The sequence below is a fragment of the Ovis aries genome, chromosome 20, assembly GCF_016772045.2.
Source record: "Ovis aries strain OAR_USU_Benz2616 breed Rambouillet chromosome 20, ARS-UI_Ramb_v3.0, whole genome shotgun sequence".
NCBI classification, from domain to species: domain Eukaryota; kingdom Metazoa; phylum Chordata; class Mammalia; order Artiodactyla; family Bovidae; genus Ovis; species Ovis aries.
In genome coordinates, this window is record NC_056073.1 from 49,158,227 (window position 1) to 49,176,156 (window position 17,930).

The following is a 17,930-nucleotide window of genomic DNA, read 5'->3' on the forward strand; positions in this document are numbered from 1 at the left end:
CATGGGGTCGCAGAGAGTCCGACATGTCCGAGCGACTGAACTGCATCGCGTCAAGCCCCGCCCCGGCCCCCGTCTCCGCCCGGCCCCGCCCCCTGCCTCTACTTCTACCTATGGCGTCAGGCTCCGTCCCCGGCCCCGCCCACGGCCCTCGCTTCTACCTATGGCATGAGGCCCCGGCCCGGCCAGGCCCCGCCCCCGAGCCCCGGCCCCGCCCACGGCCCTCGCTTCTACCTATGGTGTCAGGCCCGGGGCCCCGCCGGGCAGTTCCGCCCTTGTCCTCGGGCGGCCATGGCGGGGTTCGCCGGCCGGCTCGCCAGGTGCTGGTACTCCGGGTTTCTCCGCAGGTACGTGCTGAGCCGGGCCCAGGGCCGCACTTGGACGCCGCGTCCTTGCGGGAGCTCGCTGCCTGTCTCCTCCTCCTGCCCCTGCGGGCCACGCGGGCTGGCCGGGGAGCGTGACATCAGGCGGCCGCCTCGCGCTCGCCGTCCTCGGGGCCCGAAGGAGGTCTGGCCCGCCAAGCCTGGTCCCCCTCCGCCGGCCGCTGCCGGGCTCGGAGACGCCGCCCCGGGCGGGTGGGGAGACTTGGGCGCGGCCTGCCGAGTCGGGCCTTCCAGAGGACCGCCCCGCAGTCCGGGGGGTGACCCGGGTGCTTCGCGGAGGACATCCTCCGGGTGACTTCTGGCGGGGCGCGCGGCGGCCCACGTGAGGCCGGACCCGGGCTCACAGGCGACGGGGAGACCGCACGGCGCGCCAGCCGCCTCCGTGGAGAGGCACGTTCCCGGTTTATGTATTAAACGGTCGTGCTTTGTAATTGTTTTTAAAACTCGATTTTAAAGTAAATACGTTTGTATCGTATTGGGGGGGGGGGAAGCACATTTCGGCCTTTATTGACATTTCAAATTTTCTGTTCGTTTTCTACTTGAAACTTGCCAGCTGCCAGATTCGTGTAGGATTCAGAGTTTTTCCTTTTTTGGGGGAGGGGGGGAATGATTCAGTTAATATAAAACGTGTCCTTTAGTCGCTAAGTCTTTTGCGACCCAGTGGATTATAGCCCTCCAGGCTCCTCTGTCCTTGGATTCTCCAGGCAAGAATACTGAAGTGGTTTGTCATTTCCTCCTCCAGGGGATCTTCCCGACCCAGGGATCAAACCTGGGTCTCCTGCATTGCAGGCAGATTCTTTACCACTGAGGCACCAGGGAAGCCTAATGTAAAACCAGAAGGCTAATTTTACTGAAAGGCATTAATTCAAAGTTTGGGCTCACTCTTTGAAAATTACATTATTGCAGAGGAGGTGATACATTTGTTATGTTTGGGGTTTATTTGTAACTTGGATGAGAGTCTTTGCTGTGAACATCCATTGTTTGTTTGTGACCTCACTGCTGTGCTGTGATGCTTTTCCCTTCCCTCTGCTTACAGTGTGTGCTTAAAAAGGACTTAACCTGGCCACGCTTGCTGTCCCCACTCTGCTGCTGGCTCTTTAGACTTCTGGAGGTGAGGACTGAGCGTGTCTGCTCAGGGTGCTTCACAGCCTAGCGTCCAGGCCAAGTAGATTCCCCCAGGTAGGTCCTCCACCTCTCTTAGGAAAGAAGAGCTATCTGCAACACCAACCAGTTTTCCTTCTGAAAACCTACCTTTCTTCTCCCCTCCTGTTATGTGTGTGTGTGCTGGGATGCACATGTTTGCTGAGCAGAGTTAGGCATTGACCTGATTAAAGTTTATACTTTGTTAATCAGTGACTACATCATAGAAGGAAAGGCTCTTCTTGTGCCCTTGGAGCAGAAGACCAAGTTCCAGCAGCAGGAGCTGGCGGCAAAGGATTCATTGCAGAACCCCAAGGGAGTGGGAGAAGCGGCCACAGAAACCCCCTCAGGGTTTTTTTGGGGGGGAGGAGGGGGAAGAGCAGAGAAGCTGAAGTTGATTATTGAAGTGGTGAGAGTAATCACTGGATGTCTCTGGTTTATGACTCTGGCCAGGTGGTCCGTGGCTTGGAGGTCTGTGGGCTTATCCTGCTCTGGAGAAACAGCCTGAGTTTGCATGTTTGGGGGCTGTTTAGAACGGCAGTTTTAATGCAGGAACGAAAGTATTGGCAGCAGTGGGTTTAGTCGTCTGACTGGTTTCTTAGCGGTTTGCCCAGATTGAGGTCAGAGGGGACGAGAGAGGGGACAGGATTTTGCGCAGAAGGACGACTCACGAAGTTGGTCAGGAAACTTGGTTCCAGAGGGACGCAGGTTCAGCTGCAGACGCGGTTTCCGGACCTTGGGACGCTGCGCTCTTCCCGCGTGCTTTACCCCCGCGGCCTCGGTATCCTCGTTATCCTCGTTTTGTCTGTGGGGTGCAGAGCCACAGGGGAAGCCCAGCTCTTGGATGGCAAAGTCAAAACTCCTTCCTGGCTTATTAAGAGACACTATCCTGTATACTTCTGGCTTGTGAAATGATTATACTTCCCGCCAGGAACCCGTGTCAAATAGAACACCTCTAGGCTCCTCTGTCCGTGGGATTCTCTGGGCAGGAATACTGGAGTGGGTTGCCGTTATGCTCAGAGGTTGAGACTGTCTTGTCGAGTGTTCTATTTGACACGGGTTCCTGGCGGGAAGCATAATCATTTCACAAGCCAGAAGTATACAGGATAGTGTCTCTTAATAAGCCAGGAGAGAGTTTTGACTTTGCCATCCAAGAGCTGGGCTTCCCCTGTGGCTCGCTCATCTGGTAAAATAATCTACCTACAATGCAGAAGACCTGGGTTCAGTCCGTGGGTTGGTAAGACCCCCTGGAGAAGGGAAAGGCTACCCACTTCAGTATTGTGGCCTGAGGAGTCGCAAAGAGTCAGACATGACTGAGCAACTTTCACTTTTCTAAGAGATAATGTCCAGCTGCCAGCCTCAAAATAAGTGTCTCGATGCTGGAGCAGTTTGCTGGGGTGGCCAGACAGGCGGATTCCACGGTGCCCCCGTTTAGCTTTTACCACTACGGAGAAGAGTCCCCTTCACCATGGCAGGAACTAGTGCCCCCGAGGTCTTGGAGAGTTATTTAGATCAGCAGAGGGGAGCTTTACCCAGGCTGAAACTCAGATCATCCCCACAAACTCTGGGCATTCACAGTCTGAATGTCCCTTCCCCGTAGTTGCTTCTCCGGTTTTGTTTGCTCGTTTCCAGCTGTACCAGGTCTTGCACCGTGTGGGATCTAGTTCCCTGACGAGGGATCAGACCCAGGCTCCCTCCATTGGGAGCACAGCATCTTAGCCATGGAACCACCAGGGAGGTCCCTCATAAAACAGCTTTGCTTCTAAAAAGAACTTTTTTTTTGCTCTTTGCCATCATCAAGTGGGTTAAAACAACTTCAGTTGCGCAAGAGGCTTGGCAGCCCTCAGACCCTGCCCAGCGCTCCTGCCCCCCTGCCTCCTCCCAGGCCTCTCATTTACTTCCTGCCTCTGGGCTCCCTGGCTTCTGGCTGCTTTTATCTCTGAGGGCCTTCCTTACCGAAGTTAGCTCCTCTCTGGATTTCTTATCTAGGGACCGGTTTGGAAACCACTAACCATTCGCAGCCAGGTGGCTAGGGCAAGTGGGAGGAAAATATCACTGGAGAAATGTAGCGTTTTGGCGTGGAGGAATTGGAAACAGTTAGGAACCTGCATGCCGGTTTGCAGCCCCCTGCAGGTCCCAGCCCTTGGGCTGCACGTGGGTGGCCCCGCCATGCAAACCAGCCAGAAGGACTTTAACAACGCGGTGAGCCAGTTGAAGCTCCTGAAGGAGGATCCGGGCAATGAGGTGAAGCTGAAACTCTACGCACTCTACAAGCAGGTAAGCGCCACGGGTGTTTGAGAGAGAAGCATCTTGAGCACATGGGTCCTCAGATAGACACGCTGTCTGTTGCTCTGAGAAGGCAGCCTGAGTGTGTAGGTGCGTCGCTGCCTTTCCTCTGAAGACTGTATGCCTGAGAGTTTATTAGATAAGATTTCAGAGCGCTGTTAAGGCAAATAGTCACTCCTTAGGATCACTGCGGAGTAAAAGAGACTTCAAAGATGCAACAACCAAAACAGCAAGCAACAGCCAGCCATCAGAGTGGCCTTGAGACAGCTGGGGAAATTTGAATAGGGATTGAGTATTAGATGACACCTAGAAGGCGATGACACCCCACTCCAGTACTCTTGCCTGGAAAATCCCACGGACAGGGGGAGCCTGGTGGGCTGCAGTCCATGGGGTCACTAGGAGCCGGACACAACTGAGCGACTTCACTTTTACTTTTCACTTTCATGCATTGGAGAAGGAAATGGCAACCCACTGCAGTGTTCTTGCCTGGAGAATCCCAGGGATGGGGGAGCCTGGTGGGCTGCCGAACTGTTCTTAATAGCATCATGGTTATATAAGAAAAATTGATTTTTTTTTTTTTTTTAGGAGTGCATACTAAGTACATGGAGTGAAAAATGGTGTGGTGTTTGCCATTCTCTAAAAAAATTAAGCAAAACAGAAAAGAAAAGGATGGTTGAAGCAAATATAGCAAAAATGAGAGTTAATTGAATTTGGGGGCTGAATATTGGGAGTTCATTATAATATTCTACTCTTACATATATTTGAAAATCTTTATAAAAACATTTCAAAACTTGAGTTTTCAGTTACAGTGTCTGAAAACTATCCAGAAAGTCAGACCCTCTGGGCTCCTGTGTCCTCTCTTTCTCTTCCTGTGACCCCTGTGAGCCCCTCTTACTTCGGTACTAGTGTGTGTGTTAAAGGATTAACCTTGCCCTGCAGGGGTCTGACCCTCGCCCCTGGCTTCTGGGAGGTAATTTCCAAGCCCTTGAAATGCCAAGCATGATAGACCGAGTCTTTGTTTGCCTGGAGAGTCTAAGGATGGGATTTAGAGGGGACTGGCCCCCCCAGGTAGTGACAGTGGGGTTTGGAGCAGAGGCTGCAGCTACAGAGAGTCACTCAGAAGTGGCGGAGCCCCAGGGAAAACTCTGAACACCGAGGAGGCCTGGATGAGCTTCCCTGGCGAGCGGGACTCTGTGTGTGCGTCACACGCCAGTTCGGAGACTGGGAGGGCACACGGTCCTCACTCTGCAGTGGCCGGTGCGGGCGGGGCACACTCACGCCTGCACTTTTCTTCCCCACCCCGCCTGCAATGACTGGTAACTGAGAGGAGGAGAGTGTGTCCTGTGAGCCGTCACTGCCCCGAGTCAGCACTTCCAGGAGCCCCTGGTCTCACACCCATGTGTCAGAAGTGGGGGGCAGTCTTACGCCCGTGTTGCCTCTAGCATCCCCGATGGCTAACTCTTGAGAAATCAGTCTTTTTCTTCGGACCATCTTAGCCTCCTTTACCGTCTTTGTCTTTCAGAGCCTCTCTCTTCTTTTCTCTTTTAGCTAGTTATATTATGAAAATTAAAAGCACAGTTAGTAAATGGAGTTCTAAGTTGCCATTTCTGGAAAGAATAGTGCATATATATTTTTTAATCTCAAAACACTCACTGCACTTACCCCCTCCAGCTGCATGTCCTTCAATTAAGTGTCTTAAGGGCCGGTGGCTCTGGTGCCCACCCCCACCCCCGCCCCCCTCCAGGGGCAACTCTGTTGCTCACTTACCGGACATCCACCACCATAGATTTGGGAGGAATTGGTGGGGAGTGGTACCTTTGAATGAGCTTTCAGGATATACCATGTTTTCTAAATGTTTGTAGGCTAGTTTCCTTTAAAGATTGTTTGCTTGAACCATCAATGCAAACCTAACGAACGATTAGTTTTTTGAAAGCATTTCCCCAAACCCTGATCTTGCCTTATGTTCATACGCAGGCAGTTACAACTTGAGGGACTGATAACCCATAATAGCATAGTTTGGCTCTCCAGTCTTTTTTTCTCCTGTTTGTACATTTTTAGCGGCAGCATCAAAGAGAGGGCAAGGGAGAGGAAAGTTCAGACCAGTCTCTGCCTTGTGAAGCTACCTGGGAGGGGAAGGCACCATCACGCCAGTGTGCATTTTTTGGATCTCAGCTGTTTAAGGTCCAGTTTGCATGTGCCTTTGACCAGTAATTGCCCCTCTCCTTTCATAGGCCACTGAAGGACCTTGTAACGTGCCCAAACCAGGTATGCTGGACTTTATCAATAAGACCAAATGGGATGCATGGAATGCTCTTGGCAGTCTGTCCAAGGTACATGGACTCCCACCCTGCTTTTATTTCACTTACTGTGCTCCTAAGGGAGGTGGGTGTTTCTCCCTATTAAGACATAAAGATGAGCCTTCTGGGGATAGAGGTCCCTATATCCAACCAGGACCTTCATTGCCAGGTGTACTTATTAGGACAGGAAGTGTCTCAAAATGCTGTTCATTAACTGGGCTGAAATCACCATCTCTCTTTAGGAAGCTGCCCGACAGAACTACGTGGACTTGGTGTCCAAGCTGAGTGCTTCCTCTGAGTCCCCCAGCCCAGAGGCCCCTGCAGCAGACAGGAAGCAACCGGAAAGCGATAGCCTGGTGGTGACCTCCGGAGACGGCATCACCACCATCAGGCTGAACCGTCCAACCAAAAAAAATGCTCTCACCACTCAGGTAACACCATCTGCCCGGGAGTCCATCCTGCTTGTCTTGTCTCGTCTGTTTCACTCGAAAACGGTAGAGTATCAGCATCCTTTTTGGTTCTGTAAATACAGCCCAGGCAAGCGTTTGGCACTTTGCAAAGAGCGGGCTTGCAGACCGACGTGGAGAGGACCCACTGGGTGGGGATGATCGTTTTCAGTTTTCTCCTTTCCTCGTCTTCCCTCTTTCACGCAGATGTATCATGACATCATAGCTGCACTTCAGGCTGCAAGCAAGGATGAGTCACCCATAACTGTTTTAACAGGTAAGACATTTCCTTGGATTTCTTAATTGGATTTCTGTTTGGGGGCAGGGGAGGATTTTCTCCTAGAAAGGGAATTGAATAAATAAGCTCTATCATCTTTCTAGTGCTGAGATACCCTAATTCTTAAATACATAAACGATATGGGAAGACATGGGACTGATATCTTTATCATGTAAAAAGCAGGTACAATTTGGTAAACCTGTTAGATAAACTGGTAAGTAAAATGAATAGACAGTTTGTATGAGAAAGTCTTGGCATCAAAGAAACAAGGAAAATGCAACCAGAGTAATAAGCAAGAACACAAATAAAAACGATGAGATACCATTTTCTATTAATGCTCGTCTGAATTAGCAAAATTTTATACTGTACTGAATTTTGACAAGGTCACGGTAGAGTGAATTCCCCTAGCTGACAGCAGCATAAATGGCTTTAAAAAGCGTTAGGACCTTTTAAAAAGACAGCATTTGACAATCCGTAAAATGTTCACATACTTTGACACAGGAATCTCCCCAACATTCTAAATCCCTAAAGGACCGTGATAAACCACATGACAGGCCGCCCTGTAGGCCGTGTTTTACAAAAGCATTAGAAAGTGCAACTGCAGAGACTGACCATCTAGAAAAACGTTTGAGAAATAGAACATTAGCAGTTATACCAGCACTGTGAGAATAATTGGAAAGCACGGATGCTGGTGGGCCTGGGCTGATGAGAACTTGATGATTGAACTTGGTAGGGGCTTTGCATGTATGTAGCGGTGAAGGCTGAGGTTCTGGACTCAGATCAACTTGAGTTTAAACCCCAGCTTCACTTCTTACCACTTGTGGGTGAATTCTGCTTCCTAAATGGAGAAGACGGTGTCTTCGTAACCCCGCAGAGTGGTCAAGATGGTGACATGAGGCAGTGCAGGGCAGGGCTCACACAGGCACTTGGGGAGTGGGAGCTCCTGCTGTGTGTACTGGCGTGGCAGAAGCAGGGGTCATCTTATTTTATTTATCTTTTTTGGCTGCATCACGCAGCTTGTGGGATCTTAGTTCCCCAATCAGGGACTAAACTCTGGTCCTTGGCAGTGAAAGTACAGAGTCCTAACCACTGGACCACCAGGGAATTCCCAGGAGTGATTTTAATTCTCATTGAAATTTGTAAAATATATAATATTATATCAGAGCACCTTTAGTGAAAAAGAGAGAGTGAGAGAGAGGTGAGGAGAAAGATACCTAACAGCTAATGAGAAAGGGTGAAGCAGGGAAGGCATGAAGATGCTCTGGCATCCCACTGTATGCCTAGAAGAAGGAAGGCACCAGGAACAGTCCAGAGGCAGCACTGGCTGGGTACGGGAGGAGAACAGGTTCTGACTTTTTAGTGAACATTTTTTAAACTAAATGTACAATGCAGGCACATCGTTTCTTAAAAATCCAAAGACTATAAAATGGCAAATAACTAAGCTAGAAACCCCAGTCCTGCATCCTAAAGATAGCTCAGCTTTTCTTGAGCCTTCTAGAAACTGCCTGTGTGTGTGTGTGGTTCTCCCTGCCCCTCATTTTATAAACAGAAGACGACGCACATAACACACACATACTACACCCACCTTTCTGTCCTAACTGCATGTCCTGAAAATTTGTTCTCAGTCAGCACCTGCACATCTAAGTTTTCCTCTGCAGGACTGCGAAGTATGAAAGTTTCAGGACCCCATAATTTATGTCATCATTCCTCTGCCAGTGAACAGGTGGATTGTACTTATTCTTTTGCTATTAAAATCATGCTGCAAGGAATATCCTCAGACATCCATCTTTCAGTAAATGTGCAAAGATATCCTTGTTGTAGAAGTGAAACTGCTGAGTTTCACAATAACTGGTCATAACGGCCAACAAGCGTATCATACTTCATATTTGCTGAGCACTGGGCTAAGCATTTTAATCTGTTTGGTGGCTTTCTTAATTTGTAACTCTTCTAAGCTTTCTTGCAATAACTCTATGAGATTAGGCCCTATTATTACTAGTATTTTACAAGTAAGAAAACCGAAAGATTAAGTGCTGAGAAATAGTGCTTATTCTCTGGGCTTCCCAGGTGGCGCTAGTGGTAAGAACCTGCCTGCCAGTGCAGGAGACATAAGAGATACCGGTTCGACCTCTGGATTAGCAAGATCCCCTCCAGGAGGGCATGGCAACTCACTCCAGTATTCCTGCCTGGAGACTCTCCAGAGACAGAGGAGCCTAGTGGGCTACAGTCCAACGAGTCACAGAGAGTCAGACATGACTTAGCTCACATGCTTGTTCCTTAGTTATTTTCTATATACCCTTCGCTTTGGTTTCCTATTCTTTTCATCTAAGCATTGTAATAATAGGTCCTTCCGTTTTCAGAAAGGATTTTTGTTTGTTTTGCAGTTCTGTTATCAATTCCTAGCTTATAATCAGAGATGATCAGTTTTTCTGATTTTTTTTAGAATCTGTTAAAATTTCATGTATACTAGATGTATATTGAAATATCTACCTTGAAGATTAAGAAGCAAAAAAATGACTAATTTTTTTTTATATCATCCAGAAACACTTAAAAAGTAACTTCAGGGACATCCTTGGTGGTCCACTCCCTCCCTGGTCCCAATGCCAGGCACACAGATTCAATCCGTGGTCAGGGAAACTAAGATCCCATAGGCCACACAGCCTGGTCAAGTAATAACAATAAATGTTTAAATTTTAAAATTTTAAGAATTAAAAGTAAATTCACTCTAGATTGTTAAGGTGTAGAGTTATAATTATGTCGATTAAACTTGCCTTTCTAATTCATGTCATGTAGATTCCCTAAATTCTGCTTTCCCTTCTAACTTACCTGTCTTGGACCGAGAAGAGCAGGCTGAACGCATCCATTTGTGATGGTGCCTCTCTGGGCCCATCGAGCCGGGTGACCCGCCCCAGAGCCTCACACGCGCTGTCAGCTACGGAGAACACCCCGCCCTGTTCCCGCCCCTGTCCCCCCTCCGCAGTCCGCCCTGCAGGCCTCAGTGCCCTTGTCCCCGCCTCGGCAAAGCCCCTCCCCGAGCCCCGCTGCGGCCGCGTTGGTTCGTCCGCGTGTGCTTAATGCGGCGGCCGCCGGTCAGCGGGCGCGGGCGCGCCGCGGGCTCTCGGTGCCCTCGCCGAACGCGGCGCGGGAGGCGCCCGGCGCGGGCGCGGGAGTGGCGCCGTGCTTGTGTTCGCAGGCAGCGGGGACTACTTCTGCAGCGGGAACGACCTGACCAACTTCACGAGCCTGCCGGCCGGCGGCCCGGAGGAGATGGCCCGGAGCAGCGCGGTCCTCCTGAGGTGAGGCGCCGGCTGCCCCGGGCGCTCGCCCGTTCATCAGGGTCTGAGCTTGCGGGAAGGAGAGACCCGGGCTCCCTGCGGTCGGCTGTGCTTGTCCCGCCGCCATCCGGAAGGGCGTCTGGCTCCTCGCGGTGACTCCCGTTCCCCTGGGCGCTCCGCACGGAGCCGCCCAGGGCCCGGCCGCCCGCTCCCGGCGCGCGCTCGGGTCTCCGCGTCGAGGCCGTGGCGCTCACGACTTGGCGACAGCACCGCCGCCGCCGCACCGAGGCTCCCGGGCTGGGGGCGCCTCGCTGCCCGGCCCGCTGCGCGCAGGGGGCTGGAGACGGGCCCTGCTGCCCAGCACCCTGCTGCCCAGCACCCTGCTGCCCAGCACCCTGCTGCCCAGCACCCTGCTGCCCAGCACGCTGGCACCCCGCGGCCCGTGCCGACTCCGAGGTGGCCGCTGGCTCACGGCCCTGACGGAAGGCCCAGGACGCAGGATCTGAACTGAGGCCGGCCGCGGGGCCCCTGCAGGCACCCCTCCAGTGTCCTGCAGACGGGGCCTGGGTGAATCGCAGGCTGCAGGCCAGGGAGGCGCCCGGAGGTGGAAACGTCCCCAGCTCCCCCCAGAGAAGCGCGTTCCGGCCCCCGGCCCCGCTTGTACCTCGGTGAAGCTGTTGCAAACAGCTCAACACGCTTGTCTGTTGCCGTGTCTGCAGGGATTTCGTCAACTGTTTCATAGACTTCCCGAAGCCTCTGGTGGCCGTGGTCAACGGTCCGGCCGTGGGGATCTCCGTCACCATCCTCGGGCTGTTTGATGTCGTGTACGCGACCGACCGGGTAAGTCCGCCGGCAGAAGCGAGTGATGTCAGGCTGGTGAAGACACGCTCCTCCAAAGGCTGCTTTGGCGTTGCCGATAGTAAACAGAGGGCATGCGGTCGGGGTTAGAAGGGATGAAAGTTACATTTTCCCCAAAGAATTAGTCGTCTTTGACGGGTCTTCCTTCACTATTAACCTGAGTTTTCCTAAACACCAGTGTTGTCTCCAGCATCGTCCCAGCCCTTTTGGTTCTGTTTACTCTCAGCCTTTGATGCAAGACTCATTCAACTTTGCTCTAAAATAGTTGGGAGACCTTCAGACTTGAAAGCACGGGTGAAAAAAAACAGAGCAGCTTTGAAGGTTATGCAAGTGAGTTATCTGATCATTTTTTTTCAATGTGAGTGAACCCTGGAGTCTAGAAATCTAGACTGAGAAAGGACTTTCAGGCGGCATCTACTTTCACTCCCCCCTTAGCAGATAAGAAAACCGAAGCTCAGAGAAGTTACTGCCTCGTGCTCACCATTGAATTACATAGATTTGCACTTCAGTTCCTACCGTAGTAGTAATGTATGTCATAGCAGAAAATAAAAATTTGGAAAATATGGAAAAGTACAAGGAAAACAACTGATTTAAAAATCACTCCTTGGGACTTCCCTAGTGGTCCAGTGGCGAAGACCCTACACTCCCAATGCAGGGGGCCCAGGTCCACCCTTGGTCAGGGAACTGGACCCCACGTGCCAAGCAAGAGTTTGCATGCCACAGCTAAAGACCCCTCGTGCCACAGTGCAGAGCCTGCATGCCACCACTAAACCTGCTGTGGCCAGGTAGATAAATGCTAAACATTTTTAAAAAATAAAATCACTCCTCTCCCCACTCAGAGATGAGCAGTGCTAACATTTGGGTTATTTAGCTTACCTAATTTAACCAGTCCCTGACACTGGAACCCTAGCATGTCTAGTTTTTTTCCTTATAAACAAAGATGTGATAAACATTTATCTTAGCGCTTTGACCCTAGAACTTCTCCTATAGAACTAATAACCACCTCTTAGGGTTATCAGAGTCTTAGAGTGACTCTTGCTTTTGTGGCAATGAAATTTGCTGACGTACACGTATCCTTGCAGGGAACAGTTGGGTTTTGCTGCTGAAGAGATTCCTGGTTTTGTTGGAGGTACCTTCTCCAGTAACAGGGCCATTTATAAGGGTCCTTTACTCCTTGCTCCATCTTTGACTGGATTCCTTTCAATCTGATTGGGCATATTGTCAGATCTAATACTTATTAATAATTTCCCCGTAAAAATAGCAAGTGCAATTCTAGACACTTGGCTACCTAACCTTTGTAGGTAGAACTTTCTGCCCAAAGGCAGAAATTCACAGTCTTCAGTCCCATTCTGTGTGTTAAATGACCCATCAGTTGACCTGCTTTGAGCAGGGTGAGAGCAGAAGTTCCTGACCTGAACTTGGCGGTCTCTTTCTGTAGGACTTGAAAGCCAGATAGTGTCATATTTCCATCTTATTCTCCCACTAGATTCCAGGTGACTGTCACGGGCATCATCTTTTTAAAGATTCCCAGGACTCCGTCTTATGATACAACTTAAATTAAAATTGAAATCAGAGGGAAATGTGTGTGTATTATATATGCTGACAGATTGGGCCCACAGTAAGATATTTGACAAATAGTGACCACCGCTGAGAGTTCACCCAACTGAATTAAACCAGGATTCAATTTCAAATCAGAGAAAGACACAGAAGAAAGAAGCTGTGGAGAGGAATTGATTTTATAGGATCTGTTCATTCCTGGCTTCTTGAATGTATACCATATTAAACGTGGGTTAACATTTAACCCATATAACCAATTATTCTTTATTATGGACAGTAGGTCATGCCTGTCTATTGGTGTCTCCATCAGCAAACAGCACATTTCCCCTTTGAGCTCATGAAAAGGTGGAAGTCATAACAATACTAGATAACTGAGTGGTCAGTCCACAGGAGACACTCTGCTGACGCCCATTACACGTATTCAGTAAGTGCCCATAGTAACGGCCCCGTGAGGCAGGGGCCCTCATCCCCATTTCACAGATGAGAAAACCGTGGCACAGAGGTCAAGAAGCTCCAGGGTCACCAGGCAGCCTGACGCCGTATCTAACCGTCTCTGCCTCTATTGCTCTTATTCCTGACAGTTAGCTCAGTGTTGCTTATAATCATGTTTATAAGTGAGTTACACGCCGCAGATCTTTCGCTTTCCGTGTACCTGTTTGTGGCGCTTTCCAGGGTTGGCTCCTTCTTTGTTTCCTGATTATGTTCCTTCCTTCTCAGCACATTTTCTCCAAAAGGCTTTCTTTTGGGGTCAAAAGAGAAGGCAGGTGACCTTAATATCTGTTTTCTTTATACTTTTATTATTTTGACTTGTCTGTGTTGCACATCATATGTTTTTATCTTCTAACAGTATTCATTGAAAAAAACCTCAGCCATGTCTGGATTATGGAAAATGAAGTCTAAATATGCTGTTTACAGAATTGTCAAATTATAAGTTAATTTCCTAAGAACTTTTCATTCATCAAGAAACACAAAAATATTTCTGACATCTAGGAAAACACGGAAAACACAGTTATTGTAGTCGAATAACTGACTGACTCTGTAGCCTAAATAACCAATATTAAAGTAGTTTTGGGTATTTAAAGCCAATCAAAAACCTCTGGGGCAAAATCGAGACAATTGAGAAAACAGCAATAGAGGCCAACCTTGCTAGTACAGTTTTTAAAATGAATTAGTAAAGTGATGGATCAACAACGTAATATAGAAACACAAGCTGGAGAGGAATAATACGGCTCACAGAAAAGAAAGTATAACTGGCTCTTGAAAATATGAGAAAGACACCATTAAGAAAAGGATTTGTAAACAGAACATGTAAAGAACTCTTACAGCTCAATAATAAAAAGATAACCAAGCCACCTTAAAAATAGTGGGCAAAGTATTGCAAATTCCTTCACCCAAGAGGGCACTAAATAGCTGAGAAACACGTGAAAAGATGCTCAGCATCATTAGTCATTGTTGTTTACTTGCTCGGTCATGTGTGATGCTTTTGTGACCCCATGGACTGTAGCCCGCCAGGCTCCTGTGTCCATGGGATTTCCCAGGCAAGAATACTGGAGTGGGTTGCCTTTTCCATCTCCAGGGGATCTTCCTGACCCACGGGTCGAACCCAGGTCTCCCACATTGTAGGTGGATTCTTCACCGCTGAGCCACCAAGGGATTAAAACCACACCAAGACACCAGGACACCCCTATGAGAGTGGGCAACACTCTGAAAAGGCTGATGCTGATGACAAGGTTTAGGGAGGACTTGGCGCATTTGGGACTTACACTGCTGGTGGTGGTGGTAAATGGTGCGGCCTCTCTGAAAATAGTCTGGCAACTTCTTAGTTAAACCACACATTTACCACACAGCCCAGCAATTGCATGCCTGGGTATTTACCCAAGAGAGTTGAAAATAGACATTCATCATAAGCTTACAATATCTAGAATACTGGAAATGCCACCATGGCTTCAACTGGTGAGTGGATAGATGGCTCCTGACACACCCATCGGATGCAGTACCGCTCAGAAAGAAGAAGGAGCAAAATCCTGGTACATGAGACAGCAACGTGGAGACCCAGGAGCCTTCTGCTAAGGACAGAGGCCTGAAAAAGGAGGAGAGGGTACAGGATGCACGATTCCATTTGTACACATTTGAGAAAGGGCAAAACTGTAGGAACAGAGCCGGATCGGTGGTGGCTCAGGCATGAGAGGAACAGGCTTACTGCGGAAGGGCACGAGGAACCCGAGGCTGTGTGCTCAGTCTGACCCTGCGACCTCACGGAGCTCACCAGGCTCCTCTGTCCACGGGATTCTCCAGCCAAGAACACTGGAGTCGGTGCCATGCCCTTTTCCAGGGGATCTTCCCCACCCAGGGATCGGGCCTCTGCCTCTTATGCCTCCTGCCGGCAAGTTCGTTACCACTACGGGCAATAGAAATATTCTATATCTTGACTATGGTAGTGGCTACATGACTATACATTTGTTTAAAACTCATCAAACTGTGTATGTTCAGAGAGTCAATTTGTGTGTATATGGGCACACTTTGAAGATATTGTGGGTCCACTTCAAGACCACCGGGATAAAGCAAATATCACAATAAAGTGAGTCAAAGGAATTTTTTGATTTCCCGGTGCTTTGAGAAGTTACGTTTACATTATAGTGTAGTCTGTTGAGAGTGCAAATAGCATTGTGTCTGAAAAACCATGAGCTATTTTTAAATGTTTTAAAAACATTTTAATTTGAAAATAGCACTGTTGGGAAAATGGCATGGATAGACCTGCTTGATACAAAGGTGCCACAAACCTTCAATTTATTTTTTTTAAAAAAGAAAAAAGCAGAGTCTGTGAAGCACAGTAAAGCAAAAGGTCAATGGAGTGAGGTCTGCCTGTGACACGATAAAGTACTTCAATTAAGCATTGTAAGGAGGACACAAACAGATGGCGATGTTTTTGAAATCACATGTGAAAAGATGATTTTCTTTTCTCTTTTTCTCTCCAAAAAGGCAACCTTTCACACCCCATTCAGTCACCTGGGCCAGAGTCCGGAAGGCTGTTCCTCTTACACTTTCCCCAAGATAATGGGCTCAAGCAAGGTAGGTCTCAGAAGCCTTAAAAATAAACGTGAGTAAGTCTCTCCACTCCAAAAAGCCGTCCCGTACTCCCTGTTCTTTCCCTCGATAATAGATAATAGGGACGGCACAGAAGCACATGGTCTGCCCCGCAGATCCAAGGGTTTTAAAGAGAGGAGCCGGGCTGTGGGGAGGGTCTCGTGTGGAGGGGGCTGGCACTCGGTCTGCCGCTCCGCAGACAGCGGGTCACGCTGAGCTGGGTGCCCCTGCGCCCAGGGCCGCCCTGGCCTCTCCAGCCTTCTCTCCAGCCTGCTCGGGGCAGGTGGGCACCCAGGGGCCTGTGGCTGCTCTGGCCTGTCCTTGCATCGGTGGAAGCCTCAGTGCCCACCGTCTTTGTGCAGGACCCCAAGGGGAGCGTGATGGGGCGGGGCGTCAGGGGTGGGAGAGGCTTGGCAGACATCCTCTGAGATCTGAGAGAGGAGTGGGGATGGAGTCTTTGCCTGTTGCTGTCAGATTTCCATGGGGAAAAAACGGGGATTTTTTAAAGTTTTTTTTTTTTTTTTTGGCCATGCCGCATGGCTTGCAGGATCTCAGCTTCCCGAGCAGGGATTGAACCTGGGCCACAACAGAGAAAGCCCAGAATCCTAACCACTAGGCCACTGAGGAATCCCCCTTTTAAATCTCTTTCTTCCAACACATTCCCTGAAGTGTTACACAGATCTGAACTCGAAAAGTCGGGCAGACCCAACTCGAAGGCTTAGAGCATTTGGCTGTGGAACAGTCTTTGAAGAACATAGAGAAAGATACCCACTCAGTGACCCCAGTTTTGTTAGGACCTGAACGTTAGTCTTCATCACCTTCCTCCAGTTAATTAGAGCTCATCTGACTCCCTGGGCAGGCCTCCCAGAGCCAGACCACTGTGTGAATTTCCAGGGAAGGGGATTTTGACCGTTGCTGTTTCTAAAAGCTGGCTGTCATTCTCTATGACCATGAGTTGCCATTTTTTGTTGTTGTAATTGTTTATTGTGTACGAAACAAGGAATCATAGCTGCCATTTGTCACAGACCCAGTATCTGGCATTTCTGCTCCAGATCCCAGCTCTTACCTCCCCAACACAGACACACAACAGAAGCAGCGAACTCCACAAGCCTTCTCGAAAGCCTGACAGTCTCAGCACACAGCCTGCACAGCATTGCCTGTGGGGTCATCAATTTCTCCCTTAATGAGAAATGCTGGCGCTCTCAAAGACCGAAGGAAATGGCCGCGTGTCTGCTGAGAGGAGCTCACTCTGAGTTACTGAGCCTTTCTTCACTGAAGTCACGTCCTAACCTTGCTTTTCATTCCAGGCGGCAGAGATGCTCCTTTTTGGGAAAAAGTTAACGGCCCAGGAAGCATGTGCCCAAGGACTCGTTACCGAAGTTTTTCCCGACAGCACTTTTCAGAAAGAAGTCTGGGCCAGGCTGAAAGCATATTCGAAGCTCCCCCCAAATGTTAGTATTCGGGATTGTTTCGTTTGTTTGTTTTACTTGCAAGAACCGTTTGCCTTAAATAGGCAATTTAAAAAAAACAAGACACCTTCGCTGGCTCTGAGCACATGTAAATCTGATATTAAAAGTAGCCGTAATAACATTAGAAATACTGACTTTTTTACGAAACTTACCAAATGGCCGTTCCACTTCTGGGCTGTGGAGACAGAGGAGCAGTTCTTCCTGGGCATGACTTTGAGGAGGCTGACCAGCCGCCACTGCTGGGACTTCTGGCCTCGAACCCAGGTGAGCAGGCAGATAGATAGGTGAGCTCCTCGAGGACGCTTGCACTTCCACACGTGCCCGCCGGTAAGCGACTCTCTCGTATCCTCGCTGCTCAGAATGCAGTCCTGGAGCCAGAAGTGTGCGGTCACAGGGCCCGCCCCACACCTGCCAAGGTGACGTGTGCACACACAAACGCTCGAGAAGCCCTGTCTTCCTTATAAGGTGTCACAGGATCAAAGGAACAACAGAGCCACACAGTCATCAGAATTCTAGAATGATCCTAACTCCTCTTAGAATACCTCGTCAGCTAACTGTTGGTTTTGACTTTTCAGGCCATGAGAATTTCCAAGCAGATCATCAGAGACAGGGAGAAAGAAAAGTTGCACGCGGTCAACGCGGAAGAAAGCAATGTCCTGAGGGAGAGGTGGCTGTCGGACGAGTGCATGAACGCCATCGCGAGCTTCCTGTCCAGAAAGTCGAAGCTCTGACGGCTGCGTGGCAGCGGAGCCGGGCGCCTCCAGGGAAACGTTGTACCGCTGCTCCCGCTTGTCAGCCCCCGAGCCGAATAAAGCTTGCTGTGCCTTCTTTCAGTGCTTAAATACCAGTTGCTATGATTGTATT

General features: G+C 49.5%; 1 protein-coding gene across 5 annotated transcripts; it reads left to right on the forward strand.

Moving 5' to 3' along the window:
- The first annotated feature begins 262 nt into the window (after nucleotides 1-262).
- Nucleotides 263-17,908, forward strand: ECI2 (enoyl-CoA delta isomerase 2). Of its 5 annotated transcripts, none has more exons than XM_060403799.1 (10): nucleotides 263-344; nucleotides 1,417-1,559; nucleotides 3,644-3,797; nucleotides 6,038-6,136; nucleotides 6,346-6,534; nucleotides 6,757-6,826; nucleotides 10,017-10,119; nucleotides 10,818-10,938; nucleotides 15,493-15,582; nucleotides 16,905-17,908. In XM_060403799.1, exons 3-10 carry the CDS (start codon nucleotides 3,690-3,692, stop codon nucleotides 17,352-17,354), a joined length of 1,230 nt encoding a protein of 409 aa, XP_060259782.1. In that variant the 5' UTR covers nucleotides 263-344; nucleotides 1,417-1,559; nucleotides 3,644-3,689; the 3' UTR covers nucleotides 17,355-17,908. The 5 variants fall into 5 exon arrangements, with proteins under 5 accessions (XP_060259782.1, XP_060259783.1, XP_027814431.2 ...); XM_060403800.1 differs by having other exon boundaries at nucleotides 1,417-1,491; XM_027958630.3 differs by lacking the exon at nucleotides 1,417-1,559 and having other exon boundaries at nucleotides 16,905-17,048; nucleotides 17,642-17,908.
- Nucleotides 17,909-17,930: the final 22 nt, after the last annotated feature.

Coding starts and splice junctions, on each gene's coding strand:
- ECI2 (XM_060403797.1), top strand. CDS start 289: ATGGCGGGGTTCGCCGGCCGGCTCGCCAGGTGCTGGTACTCCGGGTTT. Junction 345..3,643: donor TACTCCGGGTTTCTCCGCAG/GTACGTGCTGAG, acceptor GCCGGTTTGCAG/CCCCCTGCAGGTCCCAGCCC. Junction 3,798..6,037: donor TCTACGCACTCTACAAGCAG/GTAAGCGCCACG, acceptor CTCCTTTCATAG/GCCACTGAAGGACCTTGTAA.